Here is a 22529-nt window from a genome sequence, read left to right as displayed (position 1 = left end):
GATTGCTTGCTTTTTTTTTTCATTCATCACTGTTTACAACTTTCTCCCTAACTAATCTGAGGAAGTGGTAAAAGTCAAAACTTTTTCCTGTATGAGGCCACAGTTGGTGCTGTCTGTAATTATCTAGCTAGGGCCTCCAGGATCCAACAGCCTTGCTGTTTCCACTCATACTGACTTTCCTAGAGAACTCCTGGCCTTCTCCGCCTGTGCTTGGCTTGTCTTCCTGCCTCTTAGCAGCAATCTATAAAGATCCTGTAATGTGCTCAGTGCAGGGCAGAACAAATTCATATTCCAGTATTTCACCTCACATTTAAGGAAGGCAGGGAACAAGTTAAGATAAAAATCTTTTAAAAAAACACAGACTCCCAAAACTTCCTTTAAACTGAACAGCGTGGTCACGCCCAGGCAAGCTCCTATTGCTCAAAAAGCCAGATGACTGGATTGCTAATATTTCTATTCATATGGCCTTCACTGGCCCCAAATCAACACTTCTAGGCCCGCCCCCGTCTTCCTCCTCTTTCCCCTGGGAGACTGACGTTTGGGGTTCCAGCTGCACCGCACTTTATTGGAATGAAGACAAGGTGCTTTCGCTGCCAGAACTGTTTGTCCTGGGATTTCATAAACTACTCCCTACTCCTTTTGCAAAGATCATTGTTTTTGAGGTGGGGGAAAATGAAGTCAATCTTTCTTAGCCTCTAAGTCTTCTAATTCAGAGGTATATTATTTTAAAAAAAAAAGATACAAAAGTCTAAGGGCTGTATTCGGCATTCTCTGCAGAACAGGATATTGATATCAGAAACCAGTTGCTTTTCCATTCTTGTCACCCAGTGTCAGACACCGGGTCGAGGGGCAGAGACAGAGTCCTGCCTTCTGGGGTTTCAGCCAAAGCTTCAGCTTCTGCCCTAGATTTCAAAGTGGGCACCTTTACCTCGGCGGCTTTTAACTTCACCGCTGCTTTGCAAAATTAAGAAACATTTCTATTCTCCCTCCAGGAGTCCCAAGGTGGACCACACGGCGCCCGCCCAGGAGGCCCGGCCCGACTCCGCGGGTGGCACGGGGAAGCCGCCCTCGCTCTGCCTCAGAGTCGTGGGGCCGGTGCGCATCAGGGCCGTGGTCCTTGCGCGTGGGCGGGAGGCGCGCGGGCGGCCGGGAGGGGGCGCCGTCGGGAGCCAGCGGGCCGCAGGGCCGCAGAGCCGCGCGCTTGGAACGCGGAGCCGGGGTCGCGCTGGGGTCCCGAGCCAGGGGCCTTCGCCAAGGGGAGGAGAGGACGAGGCGGAGACTAGGCGGGGCGGCGGGGCCGGCCACAGCGCGACTTGAGGCTGCGAACTTCTCCGCGCCCGCGCTTTCAGTCCCCGGGTTCCGCGCGGTCCCCGAGTCGCCGCCGCCGCCTCCTCTCCGAGCCGACCCCCGCCGGCCGCGCTCCTCTGGCTACAAAGGAGGGAAAATGAAGCGGGCGGGGAGGCGCGCGTCCTGCACGGCGGCCCCCGGCAGAGCGTAGAGCGCCCTCCGCCCGCGCCCGGCCAGGCCGCGCCACCCCAGCCTGAGCCCCAACCCGAGCCCCAGCCCCGCGTGGCGCCTCCGGCCGGGAAGGAGGCGGAGGAGGAGCAGCAGCCGGGCGGAGGCGCCGCCTCCCTGTCCCCGCGCCGCGCGCCCGCGCCGTTGTCTGCGCTGCGCTCTGGACCAGTTTGGGGAAGTTGCCGGGGTCCCGCGTCGCCCAGATGTGCGACCTCATTGAGCCGCAGCCGGCCGAGAAGATCGGCAAGATGAAGAAGTTGCGGAGAACTTTGTCGGAGAGTTTCAGCCGCATTGGTGAGTGGCCGTCCGTCCTGGCCGCCCGCGCCCTGCCCCGGCCGCGGCTGTACCCGTGGCCGCGGACCGAGAGGAGGGCGCAGCCCCGGGCGGCAGAGGTGCTCTCTCCCCGAGGGTGGGGTGCGCGCGGGCTGTTCCAGCTTCGGTCCCGGCTCCTCTTCCCCGCCGGGCTCAGCCTTCGGCGCCCGCGGGACGCGCTGGGGGACACCCGGACCCCGGCGCCGAGGCTGCGCGACCGCCCCGCTCTCTCGGCTTTCTGCGCGCAGGCTTTGGTATTGGGTGTCTTGCCACTAATTCAGCTTTAGAAATTGGTGAAATGTTGGATTGTGGCCTGGTTTTGAGAAACACATCTAACCGAAAGGGAAGTGGGACAGATACCTCGGGACCTTTTGTTCGGTACTTCGGGTCCTAGAAAGCGAGGCCAGGGTGTTCAGTCCCGAGGTCTCTGTATCTTCAGCTGCTGGAGACAAATGCGCGTTGTGAAGTTGTTGGAGGTTTAGAATGGTCTCCTGAACTTGGTCCACTTACTGGAGCGTAGGGGCTATTGTCTGTAAGCCAACCAATTAACAAAAACCGGCCTAGGAATGATTAGGATACTTAAAGATACGTCACGTCATAGGCTACACAGATGACAGCAGTGTCATGTGGAATGGGTTGGTTGGATTTTGAGCATAGAAAACCCTTTTGAACCTGAAGATGTAGCTGCCTCCTTATGCTGTCATAACTTTCATTAATATATCTAACTGCGTTCAGCAAGGAAAATACTACAAAACAACAACAAAAAAGTGCCTAAGAAACCTTGAGCCTTTGTTTCATACGTCGTCCATGTTAATGAAGGTGTTAATAAAAATTAATCATAAATGTGCTAATTCCTTAAAAAAATCCTGGAGTGCCAGTGAATATTACAATCCTCCTTCCACGCATTCAATATAAAATATGCAGACTTTCTTCAAGTTAGAGAAAACCAATCAAAATTTGATCTTTTTTGGATGTTTTTAATTTAAATTTTTGTGGTGGTATACAAAATCTCTTCCAAGATGACTGTAAATTTATGTTCTGAAACCAGTATTTCATCCTGCTTTTATTTATTGCATGTATTGGCTATTTGTAGTTTGCCTCTTCAAAGTTTGAAATGAGAATGGGCAGTCCCTACATTCAAATGAAATTTGGGTCTAAGAAGAATGTGAGAGAGCAGGGTGTTGAGTCTTGTGCATTATTAACAGGGATGTTTCATACTCTGACCCAAACGGTCAGAGACAGGTTCTGGAGTCCATTAAGCCCTGTTCTCAAACACATTAACTATGTATTTACTAATGGTAATGACTCTGTTGGAACCCCTCCAGTTTTGTGTTAAATAATTCATTACAGTTGAGTCTCAGTAAGAAATCAAGAGCATTAGTATAAAAATTATTTTTAAATTATTTCACAGTTTTGATTGACAATCAGTAAAATTTGGATTAAGTACAATGCTGACAAATGGGATATTACAGTTAATTGGATTTTCTAGCTTACTGAGGTTTAGTGATGTGAACCTCCTTTTGAGCCCAGCTCTTGTTAAAAATGTCTTCTAAGATCTAGTGGATTTTATATCCTCTCTTTAGGAAATGGTACAGTGCAGTGAGCATAATTGACTTTTTTTTGAATTGGAGGAGGTCTGTGATTCTGAATAGCACATTTCATTGTGGAATACTGTAAAAGGAATTATTGAAGTTTTAAGTGATTGTAGATATATGTATACTAAGCCCAGAATATTCATTAGAAATAGAATTACAGAAAAATAAATATTTTTTACTTATTTTCTTGATTTGTTTTTGCAAAATCCAAAGTACTGAATTCATTCTAAGGATTTTAAAGTGTGAGAGGCTGTCGAATTGAGGTTTTACTATGGGCTTATGTAGTGCGTAAGCCACATGTGGGCTGTTTGTCAGGCACATTGGGGCTTCCAGGTGTTGCCACTCTTTAGCTGAGTGACCTTGGACAGGTCCCTCGGGTTCTTTGAGCTTCAGTTTTTATGTATGCCTCAGTTTTGTTGTTGGCACTTATGAAGTAATGCGTATGATGTCCTGTGTGGTATGTAGTAAAGGCTCAGTAAATGTTCACAATATGTTGTCATTATATCAGGGATTATATTACACTGATGTAAATGATCTTACAGGTAGGAAGCGAGAGAAAGGGGGAAAATGGCCCTTGACTTTGTAGTAGCCCGTCTGAAAACAAGATGGGTTTTAGAGTGAGGAAGTCATGGGTTTGAGCCCCATTTTCCCTGTGTGTCTTGGACAACTGGTAGTAATCCCCAAACCCCAGAGTTCTCATCTGTTAATAGTCATGATGTTGTTGTGAAGATTAAATGAGACAGAATACCTAAAATACCTGATCAATATCTATCGCTTGGTGAAAATCAATACTGGAGGCTGTTGTTATTCCTTCTGCTTTCTCTGTTTATCTCTGTTGTCCCTTCTGTCCCCCATTCGTGAGATCAAAGAGTGATTTACTGTCATTGAGTAATCCAATATTGTAATGTGTTCATTCCCTTTAACCAGTCTAAAATGGTTTTTGGACTAAGCATACTGACTTCATTTTGCTTTCTTAGTATGATTCAAAAATATAGCTTGTTATTTCTTAAATTGTGCAATATCATTGTTTAGCCATAAGAAATTACTAATTATTTATGCAAAATGAGAGCAGTGTTTGAAAGGATGTGGTACCCAGACAGTGTTTATTATTAATAATAGCAATTCTGAATACAGGAAGTAGAAATGCTGATGTTTAGTTTATTCACCCATCAGAGATCTTGCAGATTTTGTCACCAGCCACCCCAACCCCAATCCCAGTTGATCTTAGATTATTGCATTATAAAAGATCTAGTAAAACGCATTAGCTTTTAAGCCATCGTGTTCTAATTTATGACTTCTGCCAGGGAGTGGGTATAATATGGCCATGGTTCTTTTATAAGATGTGTGTAATTGAATTTTAAAGTCAGCCATCAGTTTCAGTAGTATTTATGGTTTTCCACTAAATAGTGTCGGTATGGTTCCTAGTTTGGAATTAGTAGTTTCACAATTTTTTTTCACATCTAGGCTAACAATGACAAATGGGGATTTAATTATTGAATTGTTTAAATATATTAAAATCCATTTCTTCTTTCCTTGTTTCTTTTCCATTTTTGAATGGAGGAGAAAGGCTCTGTGTAATAGCTAGTGCATGATTAAGGTCAAACTGACATTTCTTCATATTCATTTGAATGCATTTCTTCACACTTATTTGGATCTAGTCCTAGAGAAAGGAAGTTATGCTCTGCAATATTTGAGATGAACTTATGTGTAGCATTTCTTTAAAGGACGTAATTTATGAGAGAACTGAATAAAAAGATGAGGCTGGGATTACACTGAATTTTTGGGTTCGTTACCTTGTGCTGTAACTGTATAATCCTAGAACCCAGCTGTCATATGATGAACTCCTCCTGTCAGAAAAGAGAAATGTAAGGTTAAAGGTTCAGACACAGAATTTAACTGTGGCACCATATCTTTTCCCAGTGAAGTTTCAGGTTTTAATTTGGGCCTGGGGTATATAGCTCAGTGGTCGAGCATGCAAGGCTGTGAGTTTGCTCCCCAGCACCACACACACACAAAAATAATGTGAAAATTACAAAATAAAATTTATATCAATAACTCTTCCATAAGACAGAAAAATGTGTTTTCACATTTCCAAAACTTCAGTGTTATCTCAAGGTGCCCTCCTATTATCATTGAGGTAGGACTCATTCATTCAGCAGTGTATTATTGAATACCTTCTGTGTGCTAGATAATGTCCTGGCACTCAGATTTGCTGCCCGTGGTGTCTGCTCCCCTGTCCACAAGGATTTTAAGGGAAAACAAACTAATGAACAGACATTGACAATATAAAATCTACCTTGTAGATTAGTGAAATTTGCTGTTAGGAGACCATAAGAAGAGCACTATTTTATCTTGGTAAAGTTATGGGAAGCTTTAGAGAGAGCAACATCTAACCAGAGCACTGAGTAGAATATCTGGTCACCTTAAATGGTTTACTATATACCTTTTGTCAATCTAGAATAATGCAATATGCTTGTTATTCCCAATATCCTTGAAGACAGTTGTGGTTTTACATTTACGTAAATGATTAATGACGATCAAGGAATGTAATCAATAACAAGATGTTGTGGTGCATGTTTAGGTCAGAGTGTATTCATCATTGACCTGATAAATATCTGGCAAGGACACTTTAATTGGTCTTTGTTGTCCCTGTTAACTGCTTTTCAGGGAAGGATTCAATACTTAGAAGAAATCAAGTAAGGTGTCAGTCGAACAATGAAAGATTTCAGTTAGGTTATGGGCTCCTTGGTCTAAAGTGTTCTCCCCTATTGTACTCTGGACTTGTGAGTGTTCTGCAGGGGAGAGACTCTGGGTTCCCGCTCCTTATATCTTAGCCAATACACCTGTGATTTCATTTTTACTTTCTCCTTCTCTTGCTACCTCCAGTTTCCCATTTCTTTATCCAGGAGGTTGGGAAAATTGTCTGGACTTAGGAAGAAAGCAGGAAATGGCCCAATCTGGATGTCCAAGACATTCTGGTTTTCTGCTATCTTCGTTTCTCAGTTTGAGGGTCTATATTCCATGTTTGCGGTTCCCAAAGGGAGGATATCATCTGTGGTTCAGCTTTGTTTAAGAGAGCACATGGCTGAAATTCCAGAACTTTTATAATGTTGAGAGTACAGAAAGTATCTTTAAAAGTTTGTTCTCTGAATTACACCTATCTGCTGAAACTTTTCATCTTGCATGATAGTCCTATAGTATGTGCTCCGTGAATCTTGGTTAAGTGAGCTAGATATGAAACTTGCTTACATGGAACTTTTTATTTGAAATCAGTGAGCTGTTCATTTCTTATTCCAAAAATTTGGTTTTCTTTTTGATTAAGGAACTTGTCTATATTTAGAATTATATCACTAATATTTTGTAAGGGATTCACTAGTCTGTTAATTAAAGGGTATACCTTGGGTTGAGTGAGTTGGGAGTACATATACTCTTAATAGCATTGTTTACTATGCTATTAGAGAGCCTTCTATGTTTGAAGTTAACTTGTACTGAAAGTGTAGCTGGTAGGAATCATCTAGAGTTTTACACTTTTCCATCAAAATAATTTTTTAAAAATTAAATGTGAATTATGTCAGTTTTCTAATAAAACCTACAAGTATAAATGCAGAATTAACTATTTGAGACTGGGACAAAGAACTGTCTGTTTTTTTTCCCTTCCATTCAAAATAAATTGTTCTTTAATAAAATAAAAATATCTACTATAGGTCAGTTTCCTGGGCGAAAGGGAAAGACTAAGACCCAAATTTTCAGGAATGTTTTATTTTCCTTAACTTACTATCACAGTTACATAGTCTTGATCCTTTTGGAAAAACAAATTTATCCTATGAAATGGAGAAAATGGTTACTGAGAGTATATATCTTATTAACTTTTATATGATAGCTTTATTTTAGGCACATTACTTTTCTCAGAGCTAATTACCAAATTAGTTTGCTTTTCATTGCTTTTGTTATAAAATAGCTTTCTAAATAATAGCCACCCAAGTCCTAACCAGGCTAAGACTATCTAATATAGACAGTAGACATGCAAGCTTAGTTCTCTAAATTTGAAACATTTCTGCAAGCAGTAGTTTCAGATAAATTAGTACTTTGTGCATTTCTATTTCTATGAAGCATTGTAAATAATTGTAGGATTTTATGTTGGCCAACCATAAGTGATATTATTTTTTATCTTTATCAAAACTGATAAAATTCTAGTTCCAAACCTACTTGTATTTCAAATAAATTTGAAATATTTGCTGATCTTACAGAATACTCTGAATGTATTTTTTTCCTTAGAAAAGCCTTTATTATAAATTTTATTATGTTGAAATGTTTGAAGTGTATCTCTTATTTTGCAATGCTTATTTTACATGCTTAGTCTTATTGATGTGCTTTAAGTTTTTGAAATATGGTAATGTCATTTAGGATGCTGTGGAGAGTGGATATCATCTTTTTTTAAAAGAAGATTGTGAAATTCATTAACATTTGTGGAGAACGTTTTCCCCTTTATTAACATGGTTGCAGCACATTGCATTCATTGTGTGGTACAGGTAGATTTTGCCTCTTGATGCTTCTTGCTTCCCTTTCTGCCCTACAAGCCACGTCCCCTTCTCATCCCTACGTAGTTTATCTTGTTGTTTTCTATCTTCTGTCTTTTGTTTTGCTCTTTAAAAAGTGTTTTTCATCATAACAATTACTTTGGAAAGACCTTGCACCATGCTAAAAAACCCAGGATTTTAAGGGGAAATTTCTGTAAGATTACTTTGTGCTTCTTTCATACTTTGAGTAAAGCATGTTCAACTAGAGAAGAGATATGTATACTTCTTTTCCACGTTTGGGAAGATAGTTCCATTGCATATTTATGAAAAATATTTCATAAAGATGCATGCTGTGCAATTCTTTCTCATTTGCCGTTTTCGTATTTGTATCATAACATTGTTATTCACACTGGGGTACAGTTTTACTTTTTGAAATGAAAACACCACACTGATTTTTTTCTTCTTTCTTTTCTGTTTTCTAGAACGTAGATATTTAGTCTCTTTAGGATGTTTCACAATAACTGTTACCTTTCCCTTTTTATTTTACAGCTTTGAAGAAAGATGACACCACCTTTGATGAGGTAAGCTAAATTTCTTTATCTGATGTTCACTGTATTTAATTACCATTAGGTAAAGTTGATAGCTACCAACTTAGCACTTAGAAACAAATGCCTTAAAATAAACAAGAGATAACATTTGTGTATGTAGTTACACTTCATTGTTTTCAAGTTTTAAAGTCATTCAGCTGAGTTTTACAGGCATCATTGGAAACATGTCTTTATAAATCAATAAACAAACTAACTGGAGGACACAACCAGGCCTTGGTCCGAGTTCTTGTCGGGCGATAGCACTGGAGAAGCCCATTGCGAGGCATGTGCTATGGGCAGTCTGCAGCTGTTGGTAAGCTGGCCATGATGGCGCCCCTGCAGACCTCAGCTGACTCAGGATGTGAGTGGTGTTGCTGCCACACATTGTCTGTTAAGTCTCCTGAAGGAGGAGTTGAAGTTTCCTGTACTAGTTTCCCTTTTCTTTGTGTATCAGACACGTCTTTATCTACTTGCTGTGAGGTAATAAAAAAGGCTGAGGATTTGTATGTAAATAATAGCATTCTGAATGTGATTTTTTAAGTTGTACTGTTCCCTGAGTTTGCATTACTGTTTTCAAAACGCCATAGGAGGAGGTGTTTCATTATAACCATCCAAAGCCACAGCATTGATCTGTGCTGTAATCTGGCCACGTGTGTATGTTTCGTGAGTGTATTCATAGATAAGCAAAGATGTGTCTGCATAAAGTGCTTAGCCCACTGCCCAATGAAAGCATAGATTGGTTTGGTTTGATTATTTAATACCCATAAAATGTGCTACCGGTCCTCTCTCTGCCTTGGGTAGTGCTTCAGTGAGGATGGGGAGTTCATGTTCATGGACTGACCCTGTGGCCACATGGCTGGTCCTAGTGCATGGCAAATCCACTCAAGGAGAAGCTGTTCAAGCCCGGGAGTTCTGGATGCGCTGGCACTTGGCTGTCATGGTGTGCTGTTTCGTTGGCTACACCTGTTCATTTTTTCCTGGGCCGAGTTCTACAAAGCTGTGTCCCTGGACTCCAGAGCAACTCCTCCTGCTAGCATTCCTGCAGTGCACCCTAAAACTTAATTCTTCTAGACCTGAAGCAATAGAAGAATTTCTTTTCTTCCTCATCCATAGTAGGTAGTAATGGTGTTTCTCCCCAAACCTGCAGTTCTGGAATTTCCACTATGTTGTACTGCTATGTTTTTAGGGGAGTATCTTCTTTCTGCTCAGGAAAAATCAGTGTGAGAATGTTGGACACCTTTTCTTTCTCTATAAAAAAGTTCTCCCCTCTAATTATGGTGGTAACTTAAGCTTACAAAAATATAAAAAAAAAAGAAAAGAAGGAAAAAAATCTCCTAAATGCTGCTATCTAGGTACAATCACTGTTGAGTATTCTAGCTTCTTTTTCCTTGTTTTAAAATCATAGTCCATTATTATAGCCTACTTTTCCCCTTTAAAACATGGGAAAATATGTTTTCCCATGTTTTTACAGGCTCCTCCTAATCAGTAGGAACTTAAAAAACTTTTCTTGTTTAAATGATTGTTAATGAGTATGTGTTATCTGTCATGTAATTCTAGGTACCATTAACTTTAACAAACAAAACTGAGACTTCAGCCTACATGAAGGTTAAGGGTATATAGGATAAGGACATCAGTACAACTGCTCTCCTGAGTTTATATTATTTTGAGGCCTCTGTGTAGTCCAAGGTTTGGATTTTGTGATTTGGAGTTAAATCATTCTTAGCCGTTTATGCAGTGTTTTCCTTCTTCTGTGGAACAAGAGATTAGTTAAATATCTTAAGTTAGTAAATCGAAGAATGCTAAACCTAGAAGAGCCATTGGAAATTTTCATTTCCCCATCCCATCATTTTACAGATGAGGAAATTAAGATCCAGAGGAGCAGGGCACATTCCGGTTAAAGAATAGCCCAGGGCCATGAGTCTGAATGGTAGTGGCAGTGAAGGCAGGGCATGGCCAGGTATGAACCCTAATGCAGCCACCTCTGAGCAGTTGATGTATTCATTCCACACATTTTGTGAAATAAAGGTAATAGTAGTAGAACCCTCTTCAGGGATTTGAGAGGATCAACACCCCCCTCCAGAATAATAGCTGACATATATACTATATGTTTTATAATCGGTACTGTCATCCTCATTGATTTTATCGTCATTGTCATCATGGTGCAGACTTCTTACCATGGTGTCAAACTGCTGTAGCTGAAAGAGCTGTAGAAAGTTGGGAAGGATTCAATTGTTCCTTAAGAATTAGGGCTATGGTCCCTTTCCTCAGCTGCTGCCAAGGTGCTCGATTCTTCCCAGGGAGCTAAGGCTGAGTTGAGGTGAGGCACTCACTTCATTCAGCTACTAGCACTGTGCCAGGCAGCCTGCAGCATGGCCTCCATCTCTGAGCTCGCCTGCATGTACTCCACCCTTATCCTGCATGACGACGAGGTGACAGTCACGGAGGATAAGATCAATGCCCTCATTAAAGTGGCTGGTGTCAATGTCGAACCTTTTTTGGCCTGGTTTATTTGCAAAGGCCCTGGCCAATGTCAACATTGGGAGCCTCATCTGTAATGTAGGGGCTGGTGGCCCTGCTTCTGCAGCTGGTGCTGCACCTGCAGGAAGCCCTGCCTTCTCCACCGCTGCTGCCCCAGCTGAGGAGAAGAAGATGGAAGCATAGAAAGAAGAATCTGAGGAGTCTGACGACAGCATGGGCTTTGGTCTCTTTGACTAAATCTTATTTTGTAACATGTTCAATAAAAACTGAACAGGTAAAAAAAAAAAAAAGAATTAGGGCTATGATGAGAGTTCATTTCAGATACTAATGTAATATCCCAAATGAAGCTTTGTGTGATAATTTGTGCATTAAAACTGTGAAGATATTATCTAAAACCTACCATCTTCTAGATTTGATGAAGGTATGATTACTTTCAGCTTTGTCATCCTGGCTGTGTTACACATGGTTAACATTCAGTAAATATCTGTCAAATATGTGTGAGTAAACATCTGTTGCAGAGGAGTTGAGAGCGATGGACCTGCTGTCAGGCAGCAGATTCTCATGTGATGCTAGCAATTTGAGCAAGTTATTTAACTTACCTCAACCTCAGCTTTCTTATTTGTAAAAGCCAATCAATTGAACTGTGATAATCAGACTGCTTTGTAGCTCTAAATGTAGCATTCATCTAATATAAAATTGCACTTTTATCAAAATCAGAATAGTTAACCAGGCATTGTAGTGGTGCATGCTGATAATACTAGCACTTGGGTGGCTGAGGCTGGAGAATTGCTGCAAGTTTGAGGCCAGCATGTGCTACATAGTAAGTTCAAGGCCAGCTTGAACTCTGTAGTGAGACCCTGTCTCCAAAAAAAACAAGTAAGCACCAGGTATGTGCTTATATAAATAGGAAATAACTGAATTCTTCCATGATCATTTTTAGATTATAATGGTAGAAGTTTTCTTGAACTCATGGATTTCCCCCTTCCCTTCTGGCGTGGGGAGTTCTGCAGTCCATTGGAATTCAATTTGTATTTGAATCTGAAAACTTGGGTGTTGAGGCAGTTTCTCAACTATGCAGCAAGGTGTGGCAGCCCTCTCCTTACTGTTTATGAGCTAAGGCTCCTTATCTCAGGGAGCAACCACCTTCAGCAGAGCCCTAAGTTGGAGTTGAATTACTGCTCCCTGACTCAGATAGAGGGTATTTTTAGAATGGCTGTAATGTTTGTCCTTGAAAAAGGAGAAAAAGGAATTCATCCATTCATTCATTTTTTCTTTCTCAGGCTGAAATACCTTGACTGCTGATGTTCAGAACAGCCTGAAATTATATTCAGGAACTGTGTGCTACTGCTTATTGTAAAGTAGACCTTGTGTATCTGTGTGAGTGTGTGTGCATGTGTGCACGTGAACAGTTTAGACATTAGATGTTGAGGGCTTCAGATATTTACAGTGATAAGCAAATGATAGGGAATTTTGCTGAAGATCATCATGATTGGAGAGAGGACATTTCAAAAATGCCCTTCATTCGTTGTATGTTTGGGCCCTGACTAAAAAAAATGTTAGCCAATTTATGTTCTGTTGGCTTAATCTATGTTTTTTACTTGGATGAACTAATCCAAGTAAAAAAAAATACTTTTTTAGTTTTAGGTCCTTTCCCCCAACCTTTTGGTGTTTGGACCCTCAAGGTGTGGCATAGCACAGCATCTCTTATTTTAGTGTCTGCGTTATCTTCCAGCTGCTATCATTTCAGTTCAGAACCTTATCACTTTTACGTATTTTTGTCTCAATAACCTCTTCATTGGTCTTGCTGCTCCATCTCTCACAGCCCCATTTCAGCCTTCCTAGATAATTTTATTGTCACACTCTTCCCTGTTTAAAGATTTGTGCCTCAAGTGCTTATTGGTGTCTGGCTGCATCAGACTAGATGTGCTCTCAGTCTGATTCTTGATCTGGTCAGGCACAGCAGTCAGTCTTCTGGGCATTCTTTGGTTGACCAGCTTCTAGCCTCTTTCTGTGTTGATCCTGGGCAGAGTGTCAGTCTTTCTTTTATAGTAAACAAAAAAAAATTTGTATTATTTTATTATTTGTATTATTTTATATCCTGTTTTATTTTTACCATGGTCAGATCCATCAGCACTGGATGCTAAGAACCGATCCCATAGAAATCTAGTGTAGACTTCCAACCCCAGACCTTTGATTTGATTATGGCAGAAATCCAGGAAATCATATTTCAAATTCCACACACTCTGGGTGATTGAAAGGGTACCTTACTTGCTCCTTGATTCTCTTATTGGAAACTTAGTTCACATTTTCTAATGTTTAAAACTTTCTGTGCCTCAGTTTTTTCTTTCTATAAATGTTTGATCAGATTTACCATCTCCCTAATTATGGTAGACATAATTACCATAATTATATCTACTCCCAGACAGTGGCTAGAATGTCTGGGTAGTGCTGCAAAGATTTAGAGAGGAAGTACATGTCACAAAATGCAGAATGTATGACATTTGGGAGAATTAGTCACTTTCAAATTCCTCTTTCCCCAAAAGTCAGACTGTTGCAGAAACTGAGAGCCCACGAATGGCCCTCTTTCTGCTGTAGTGCCTCGGAGTGTCCCGAAGGCCAGCTCTAGGCTGCAGGACAGCTCTGCTGGAGGGCTGGTGAGTGCTCCTGAGGGGCAGTGCTTGGATTTGCGTGTTTGACTCACTTGTAGGAAGCTAACCTTGGATGTTGTGCTTCAGTGCAGCGTAAGATCTTATTGTTTTCTTCAACAAGAAAGAAATTTTCTTTCTGACTGGAATGATAGCCCCTGATTTCCAAGTCCTTAAGTTGCTTGGTTGTGGCTGAGACAGTTGACTTTTCACACAAACAGCCGTAATGGTAGTTGAAATGACCAAGGCGGGGTGGTGGTGGGGGAGTCGCCACATTTTCTAAGGCCTGGGGTTGGAGGTCTGCACTAGAGTTTTAATAGACCAAAGATACCTCTTATTATCATTGTCATAAAATTTACAAATGGCATAACTACAAAATATTGGAACTAGCAGTTTGCCCTCAATTTGCAAGCTTAATTTCTTCAGGACACAGCATTATCTCTTTTTTGCAGAAGTTTTTCACCATTTAAAGACAGTAAAAATAATACTCATTTTTCCCCCTTCTGAGTCTTATTTTAATGTATAAATCATTTTTGGTTATTATTTTAACTTATAATATAGTTTTAAATTTTTAGTTTTTCTTAACTACTCTAAATTATATGATACTAAATATATGTATGGGTAAGGAATATGTTAAAAAAGTCTTTTTAAGATTTTTATGATCATGTAGTTAAAGTAGAAAAAAGTTGTTCTAATGTATACTTATATACCTAGGCTAAAATATATCAGGAAGTACGTATTTGGCTTTTCATTGATTAAAAAAAAAAACCCACTTTTTTTCAAGCTTTACAAAGCATTCTTCTAATATTGAAGTTGGGATTGGACAGACAGCCCTAGGAGACTTGGAATCTCCATTTCTATCTGCTTGTTTGTTTTTTCTAAACCTGTGCACACACTCATGTGAGATGTTTGGAGAGTGTGATGTTTGAAAGATTTCTTCATATTTAGGTTTGAGAATTACCATTCTAGACTAGCAGACCTCAAACATGTTGTAGCCCTGGGTTCCAGTCAGCTGAAATATTGAAGTGTGCAAGTAGTTTCTTTAAAAAAGAAAGTCTCTGAGTCTGGCCTCTCAGTTATGTTTTGATGGTTCTCTGGAGTGGGAAGGAAAGGGGCAGAGCTGCAATTGAGTACTAGGGATTTGGCAAGTCCCAGAGTTTGCCTGTGGGAATGTGCCAAGTCTGAAATTAGCGCCGATGACATACGTCTTGGTGGAAACAAACTGAAATGTGTTCCTTTTGATACTTGCCTTAAGGCCAGACCGTGACTGTGAGTTAGTAATGTCTGAGCGTTATTTACTCTGTTTTAAAGGATTTGCAAAACAGAAGATTGTGGCAGTGATAGAAGGCACTGAGGGGCCTTGCCAGAGGTGGAGGCTGAGCATTTCCTAACTGCACCTGAAGATGTTGGTGGGGCCTCTTCACTTGCCTGCGCCAGCACACACACTGCTGCTGTAGTCAGCCAGGGTTATCTTTGGGAGTGTGTCAAACCCCTCAAGGGTGAAAAAGCATAAAAGTACCTAGTACTGAAGTATTGCAAAGGAAATGCAGATGGATATTAGTATATGTAGTCTAGAGGTTTTGGACTAGCTATTGATTTCAGGTCATGGTTTCTGATTTTTGATTCAGAAAATTTAGTTGTCTTAGTTCTACGATAGTGCAGTTATCAGTATCATGTTAATATTCTAGATGTTTTAGCCAAAAGAAAAAACTAAGGCAGTGACAGGTAACAAAAGGGTAAGTAATCATTATTCTATGACGGGTACAAATGACTTACCTATTGTTACTTTTTTGTTTTAATGAAAACATTTTTCATTAATTTAAAAGAATTGTAGATAAAGAAGAAATAAGATAGATGAGATAAAATTATATGTTAATAATTATCATTCAAGGCATTAGTTGGAAGTTCTTTTTTAGGTGCTCATTTATTTTAAATATTCAGCTCTGTAGCTTTCTTTGTATTGTTTTCAAGTGAATATGATAGACAATGTTCTGCAGTGCTTGATTGCCTTCTATTACAAGGCAGACTAATCTTTACATGAGCATTCTTGGGTCATTAGATATTGGGGTTCAGGTGTGCAAAAGGCTTGGTAACATATGGCCTGTCCCCAGGTGCCTTAATTGAGTTCAGAACTTTCCCCAAGTGATTTGGCATTACTTTATCTACATAGTATGTTACTTGTGCAATGGCAAGTTACTTTAGTCCTAAAAAGAAAAAAATACATACTTTGCAAGATATTCTGCAAATTACAGTGTGTGCCCTTACTAGCTTCTGTGTAATTATAAGAATATAAAAAATTAAAATCCATATAACTGACATTAATTGGATGACTGCAGCTAATGGTCTGACTTTCACCATCTTAAACATTTCCTTTATTTTTCTTTTTACATCACTGTATATATACATTTTCTTCCATTTGAATATTTCTCAGGCAGCAGCCAGCCATACTGAATGCACTGGAACGTTTTTTCGGTTTCAGAACTTTATCTTTTATCCCATTACATATTTTTTCACTGGATAATTTTAGTGTTTGCTAATAAGAAAATTATATTTATTGAAGAAATTGTATAAGTACTAAAAAGCGTAAAGTAAAAACTACAGTGTTAAATGAAAGCAGCCATTTGTATGTAGAGTATCACCTCAGGTTTGTAAGATCTAAATCGTCTCTCTGTGTGGGAAAAATCCAAAAAAAGGAAATACAGGGAAAGGATAATATGAAAGTAGAGACCAGTGATATTGTGATTTGCTCACAGTCCCTCAGCTAGAAAGTGATTTAATCCAGGATTTCAGCCTTGTCTCTGTTCTTCCAGAGTATGTGGAGTATATTACCTGGCTCCTGGCCAGGAGAAGAGAGAGATACCACACAGTTCCTATGTGGTAGCAGCATACAGACTGGGAAGGACTATGTTTTTACAGAGAAGCAGTTGATGTTTGGTAGGAATTCTAGCAGATGTATAGTTTTCTCTTAAGACGTGATAATCAAACCAGATTTCTACAGTAGATCTCTCATTTTTTAGCAAAGTTATACTTATTTTACTGAAGGGAGACTAAGGCTTAAGACGATTAAATACTATATGAATAAAAATGTTGCTGAAGAAAATGTAGTTGACTACTTATTGTGAAATCAAGGGAGTCTCTTTTCTAAATTATTCTTTACATTTCAGATTTCATTTTCAAGGTTGTATTAAACCGTGCTATGCTTGTATTGCCATTTTTGTCTGTATTCAGGTGGGAATTGGGTGGAATTATTTGGTGAGATAGAAGTTGATCCTTTTAGTAGTAATTTGCTTAATAAGAATTTCTGGCTGAACGTTAGAGTTCTGCAGATAGTATAGATTATGGAGGGCTAGCTGTTGGACGCCGACATGAACTACAGACACTGGGAAACACAGTGAAAATGACGTAGATGTGTGTCTTAACTAGCATGTGCAGAAAACAGTGTCAGAACATGTTTCAGTGGGTATAAACTGCCTGCACTGAACAAGGCAAAATGGTTAATATTGAGAAGAAATTTCCAGATAATAAATGTATCCTTTTTCTTCGAGTCCTGAATATATAAACTTGGATTAATAGCTTGTGCCTGTGAAACAACCCCACTGTCACATTTATTTCCTGTTGAAATAGCCAAAATCTTTGTAAGGTTAAGAATATAGGGGAAATGGCAGATCTTTTAAATAGTTACGTGTTAGAAAGAAAGGTGAAAGACTGTGCAGGCCCGGGGGGAAGAGAGATAAAATAGTTTTTGTTCTTTTTTATTGGTAGCTTGTGTGCTGAGAAAAGAAATGGTCCATCTTTTTTTTTCTTGTCCCTCTTGTTTCAATATAAGTGGATTTTCTTCTTTCCTTTTTTCTTCTGAAAATGGTTTGGTTTTGGTGGGGACAAATGGATAAGTCCATCTTGTCTATAGTGAATGGTTCAGCTGTCAGCCATGGAGTGTCCTCTGCCCGGAACCCTTCACAGCCCAGGCTCTGGATTTAGAAAGTTAGTGACCTTTGGGCGCCATCCTTGCCCGGAGGGAGACACAGTCCTCTTCTGGCACATGAGCAGTGCTGGCAAGGGAAGAAGAAGGAAAAAGCTGCAGACAGGAGATGGAGATGTTCTGTAACGACCAGGTCCTTTCTGCTTTGTTCCCACAGTGTTTATGACTAGTTCTGGTGTGTGTGTGTGTCACTTCACTGATTTTATCTTCTGCTTTTACCATTACTTGAGTTGAGTAGATGTGAGGAATACAGAATAATTTCAGACTCTTCTCTGGTCCCATTTGCTTTCGAAGTAGGAGAATTTGCTCCTAATTAGTGGCCCTTTTTTTCCTTCCCTTTGATGAGAATGAGTACGAAAGTAAAGATCTCAAGAGAACAGGATCATTGGGTCACTAAACTCATTAAGTTAATATTTACTTTAAAAACGAATGCATTTGCCAACCTTTCCTGCTGTTTGTTTGGGAAGCATTTAAGGTCCACTTGAGAGCCTCAAAGCAGTTGCCACTTTTTCTGGGCATTTCTCCTTTGAGGCTGGTGGCTAGTTCATTGTGCAGATCCTGGTTGTAATGTCTATTTCTTTCACCTTGAATTATATTTATCTTGAAGGTAAAGAGAGGGAAATAAATGAAGCTAAGTCAGTTTTATCTTGTTTCTCTGTGTTTACTGCTCAGTTTTGGTTATATGAGACAACATTGCTAGTTCTTTTAAAGACATTTCTTTTTTTTTTTTCTAAGAGTAGGAAAAATTTATTGAGAGAAAGATAGATTCTGTCTAAGAGAGACAGAAGGGGGAACAGAAAATGGATTTTCCCTTAACCCATTTCTAATAACCCAGTTTACACATATGCAGGGGTTTAAGAATACTGGCTATTTGATTAAATATACAACCTGAAAACTAAAAGATTACATTTATTTGTTTATATTTTATTGTTGTTAATTTTAATAGTGTTACATGATTACATTATAAAATAACACCTGGCCACTAATGGAAAGGTAAAAGAATACAAGTAATATAGAAAAATTAGAAGTTTAGCAAAATAGAATTTGCTATTTAGCAAAAAAGTCTCCCTTTGCAGGAACATATGTCCAAGGGTTGTTCATGTCTTTTTTTTTTCTTTTAATAAAGATCCCTTCATAAAGTTGCTCTTTTCACCTTAGTGACTTGCTTTTAAAATAATCTGCCTTAATTTTGAGGCATCTTATAAAAATATTAAGAATAAGAATCAGTTTTGAAAATTTTACTTTATTGATTTTTTAAAAGTTTATATTTCATTATTTTTACTAAGTTCTGTTGCTTTCAGTATTTTTCAGAGGTTTTATTTGAGTTTTCTAGATACATAATCAAGTCATCTGCAAATAGTATTTTATTTAATTTATTATCTTATTGTATTTTTTTTTGGTATCAGGGATTGAAGTCAGGACTTTGTGCTTGTGAGGCAGGCATGGTGCCACTTAGCTAAATTCCCGGCCCTGCAAACAGTATTTTAAAAATATCTTCCTTTCCAGTATTCTGTGAAACAGTTTTGTTAGATTTTTTCCTCTTGATGTTGTAACTTTCTAAATGAAAGCTGTTCTTTTGCTTTAGGTCTCACATGAATATTTTTATAATAATTTTTTTTCTTTTTTTTTTTAACCAAGCATCAAAGTCAGGATCTCACACTTGCCAGGCAGGTGCTGTGCTGCTGAGCTAAATCCCGGCCCTATAATATTAAAATTTTAATGAAGATAGGATATAAAATACTAACTTCTCTACATATCAAATAACTAAAAAGTCATCCATTGCTTTTCTTTTTCCCTTTTGAGATGAAGTCACACTGTGTAGCCCAGTCTGGTCTCAAATTTATAATCCTTTTGCCTTAGCCCTTGAGTGCTGAGATTATAGGCATGTAGCTCCATGCCAAGCTTGAAAACTTTTTACAGTAAGTTTTGTTGATGAGTTTTTAAGTGCTATGTTAGATGATTGCCAATTATGTTTAATTATTTGAAAGCTATTTTGAGGAATTTTTAAGTTTATGTTGAAAGAAAGAAGTGTTCCTCTTTCTTTGTGCTCTGGCTGGCATCTCCTTATCCATTGGTGCATATATGTTACATACTATTGTAATGGAAGCCAGAGGTGTGTCCGTGTCCTACAAGGCGTTGCAGTTATAGCTTGCCATTTATGTCCTGCTGGAGACTTGAGAAATATTTATGAACTTTTAGTGGGATGTCTGTTTTGGGGATGAAGAAGACGGATGTGAGTCACAGGAATTATTTAGCCATTCGTTGGGCTTAGAGATTTCTTTTTTGCTCAATCAGTGGATTGGCCCGTGCCTCTTTGGTTTTCACTCGGCATGCTCTCAGTGTGGCTGCCACCCTGTCGAGTGGTGAGTGGAAAGCCGAGGAGCAGAAGTTTTGCAATCTTCCTCCTTCTTCCTTCCTCCTTACAGCCCCTACCATTTACAGTCTATGTGATGTCTCCTCAGAGTCTTCTTTTCCTTATCTGTGCAGCAAGGATAATAATCTCTGACAAAGTTGTGAGGATTAATCAAGTAATGCTTGTAAATCCTTTAAAAGGTCTCCGCACTGGGCAGACAGTATTGCTTCACACACAGATCTCAGCACCTGTCATGTTCAGTGTAGCCTGTGCGTGACACTCATGTCCTTCTCCTCTCTGTGAGAGTCCTCACATCTGTGGGCCCAGGCTCAGGGACACATAGCACTGTCCAGCTGTATCATGGGCAGTCTTATTTTAGAAACCTCCTCCTTTTAAAGATGAGGACACGAGGCTGTGAGGTTCAAACTTAGGCTTCCTGCTATCATGTCCCCCTCTTGCCCATCACAGTGGTTTTTCTGTGACTTTGTGCTCACTGGATATGGCAGCAAGAATGTATACTGGTGGTGTGTGCCTACCAGGTGGTTATTGGTGGGTGGAATTTTTACATCCTGTAAGACAAGAGCCTCTGTGAACACTCTTAACTAATGTTTTACAAAGAAACAAGAGCTACATACATCACACCACAGTGTACGTATAGTGACAGGGGTTTCCAGAAAGACTGATGAGGATTATCCTGGTGGAAAGTGAAGAAGAATCTTCTTTTGCTGACTCAGTTCTGGCTTGGTGCATGCCTGGTAGGATCTCTGGTTCTACTTCTGGAACATATCCGTTGTCTGGCTATGGAAGCCCATTTGTCTCAATTCCATGTGTTCTATTTTTTTTTTTTTAAATATCTGATTTCTTCTTTAATTTCATCTGTGACCCATTGGTTATTCAGAAGTGTGCTGTTCAATTTCCATGTGTTTATGAAATTTTTGTGGTTTCTTTTGCTATTGAGCTCCAATTTTCATCACACTATGGTCTGATAATATACAAGGGATAACTTCAATTCCTTTGCACTTACTTATACATGTTTTATGAGAGAGTATGTGTTCTATTTTGGAGAATGACCCATGTGCAGCTGAAAAGAATGTGTATTCTGATTTTGTGGGGTGGAACACTCTGTAAACATCTGTTAAGTTCATTTGTGCAAGAGTTCGATTGAGTTCTAGTATTTCATTACTTATTTTTTGTCTAGTTGATCTATCTATTTTTGACAGTGGGGTATTGAGGTACCCCACTACTGTTGTATTAGTACATATATGACTTTTCATGTCCGTTAGTATTTGTTTTATATAGCTGAGTGCACTAGCTTTTGGTGCATATATATTTATGATTGTCATCTCTTCCTCTTGGATTATTCCCTCCACAAGGATGTAGTGTCCTTCTTCATCTCTCTTAATCAGTGTTGGCTTGAAATCCACTTGATCTGCAAAGAGAATAGCTGCTCCTGGTTTTTTTTGGGTTTCGGTCGCATGGAGTACTGTTTTCCACCCTTTAACTCTCAGTCTATGAGTTTCTTTTTGAATTGTGTTTCTTGTATGCAGCATATTGCTGGATCTTGCCTCTTGACCCATTCTGCCAGTCTATTTCCTTTGATTGGTGAGTTGAGACCATTAACTGATGGTTATAACTGATACATATTGACTTATCATTGTCATGACTTTTTCTTTTTGTTGGATTCTCCCCCTTTACATTTAATTTCTTGTCACACCTGATGTTTTCATTCTGCTTTGCTTCCTGGGCTTGTGATCCTCATTGTCTTTTCCTAGGATATTGTCTAAAATTTTTTGGAATGCCGGTTTGATTTTCATGAAGTTCCTAAGATGCTCTTTGTCATGAAAGTATCTGATTTCTCCATCAATTTTGAAAGATAGTTTTGCAGGGTATATCAGTCTGGGTTGGAGGCTGTTTTCCTTTAGGGCTTGGAATATGTCTCTCCAAGCTCTTCTTGCCTTGAGGGTGTGCACTGAGAAGTCTGCTGTGATTCTGATGGGCTTGCCTTTGTATGTGATTTGTTTCTTTTCTCTAACTGCTTGTAGAACTTTGTTCTTCTGTTGGGTTTCTGGTATCTTAACAATTATATGCCTATGTGTAGTTTTTTTATGATCAAGGCTAGTTGGAGTCCTATATGCTTTACTTATCTGTATGTCAAGTTCTTTTCCCCTGCTTGGGAAGTTTTCTGCCATCATTTCTGTGAACAGTTTTTTATGTCATTTGCACTCTCTCCTGTTTCTTCATTGACTCCAAGCAGTCTTATGTTATTCTTCTTTGCATTGTCTAGCAGTTGCTTGATTGATTTCTCATGGTCCCTTACAATTTTAAGGCAACTTTTCTTTTCCTAGTCACTAATTGCAATCTTGTCTTCTATATCTGAAATTCTGTCCTCACATTGTCTCATTCTGCTGTGTATACTTTCAGCGGAGTTTTTCATCTCCTGGAAATCTGTTCGCATCTGTTTTATGGTTTCCATTTGTTTCCTATCTTGGGATTCCATCATGTTCCTCAGCTCCTCTCTAGATTTATCAATCATGTCTTGCACTATGAG

At 39.5% G+C, this 22529-nt stretch overlaps 1 protein-coding gene and 1 pseudogene across 3 annotated transcripts in view; both read left to right on the top strand.

Moving 5' to 3' along the window:
- The first annotated feature begins 1669 nt into the window (after nt 1-1669).
- Cdk14 (cyclin dependent kinase 14) overlaps nt 1670-22529 on the top strand; it is a 617491-nt gene continuing 596631 nt past the window's right edge. The window contains exons 1-2 of one of the 2 annotated variants that reach the window (XM_021242623.2): nt 1670-1809; nt 8489-8520. In XM_021242623.2, the coding sequence (XP_021098282.1) occupies nt 1719-1809; nt 8489-8520 (123 nt within the window). In that variant the 5' untranslated portion in view covers nt 1670-1718. The remainder of the gene's footprint in view (nt 1810-8488; nt 8521-22529) is intronic. The other variant, XM_087204731.1, reaches the window with a different exon arrangement.
- Nucleotides 8527-22529, top strand: part of LOC147829679 (large ribosomal subunit protein P1 pseudogene) — a 41677-nt pseudogene continuing 27674 nt past the window's right edge. The window contains exon 1 of the transcript XR_015448757.1: nt 8527-22529. This exon is cut by the window's right edge and continues 27674 nt beyond it. The product of XR_015448757.1 is annotated as a large ribosomal subunit protein P1 pseudogene (transcript).

Source organism: Heterocephalus glaber, unplaced genomic scaffold (assembly GCF_053883595.1).
Source record: "Heterocephalus glaber isolate CG9 unplaced genomic scaffold, H.glaber_assembly_v1.0 deba00000546, whole genome shotgun sequence".
Classification (NCBI taxonomy): domain Eukaryota; kingdom Metazoa; phylum Chordata; class Mammalia; order Rodentia; family Bathyergidae; genus Heterocephalus; species Heterocephalus glaber.
Note: the sequence above shows the minus strand (reverse complement) of the source record. Positions and strands in the feature narration are given on the sequence as shown.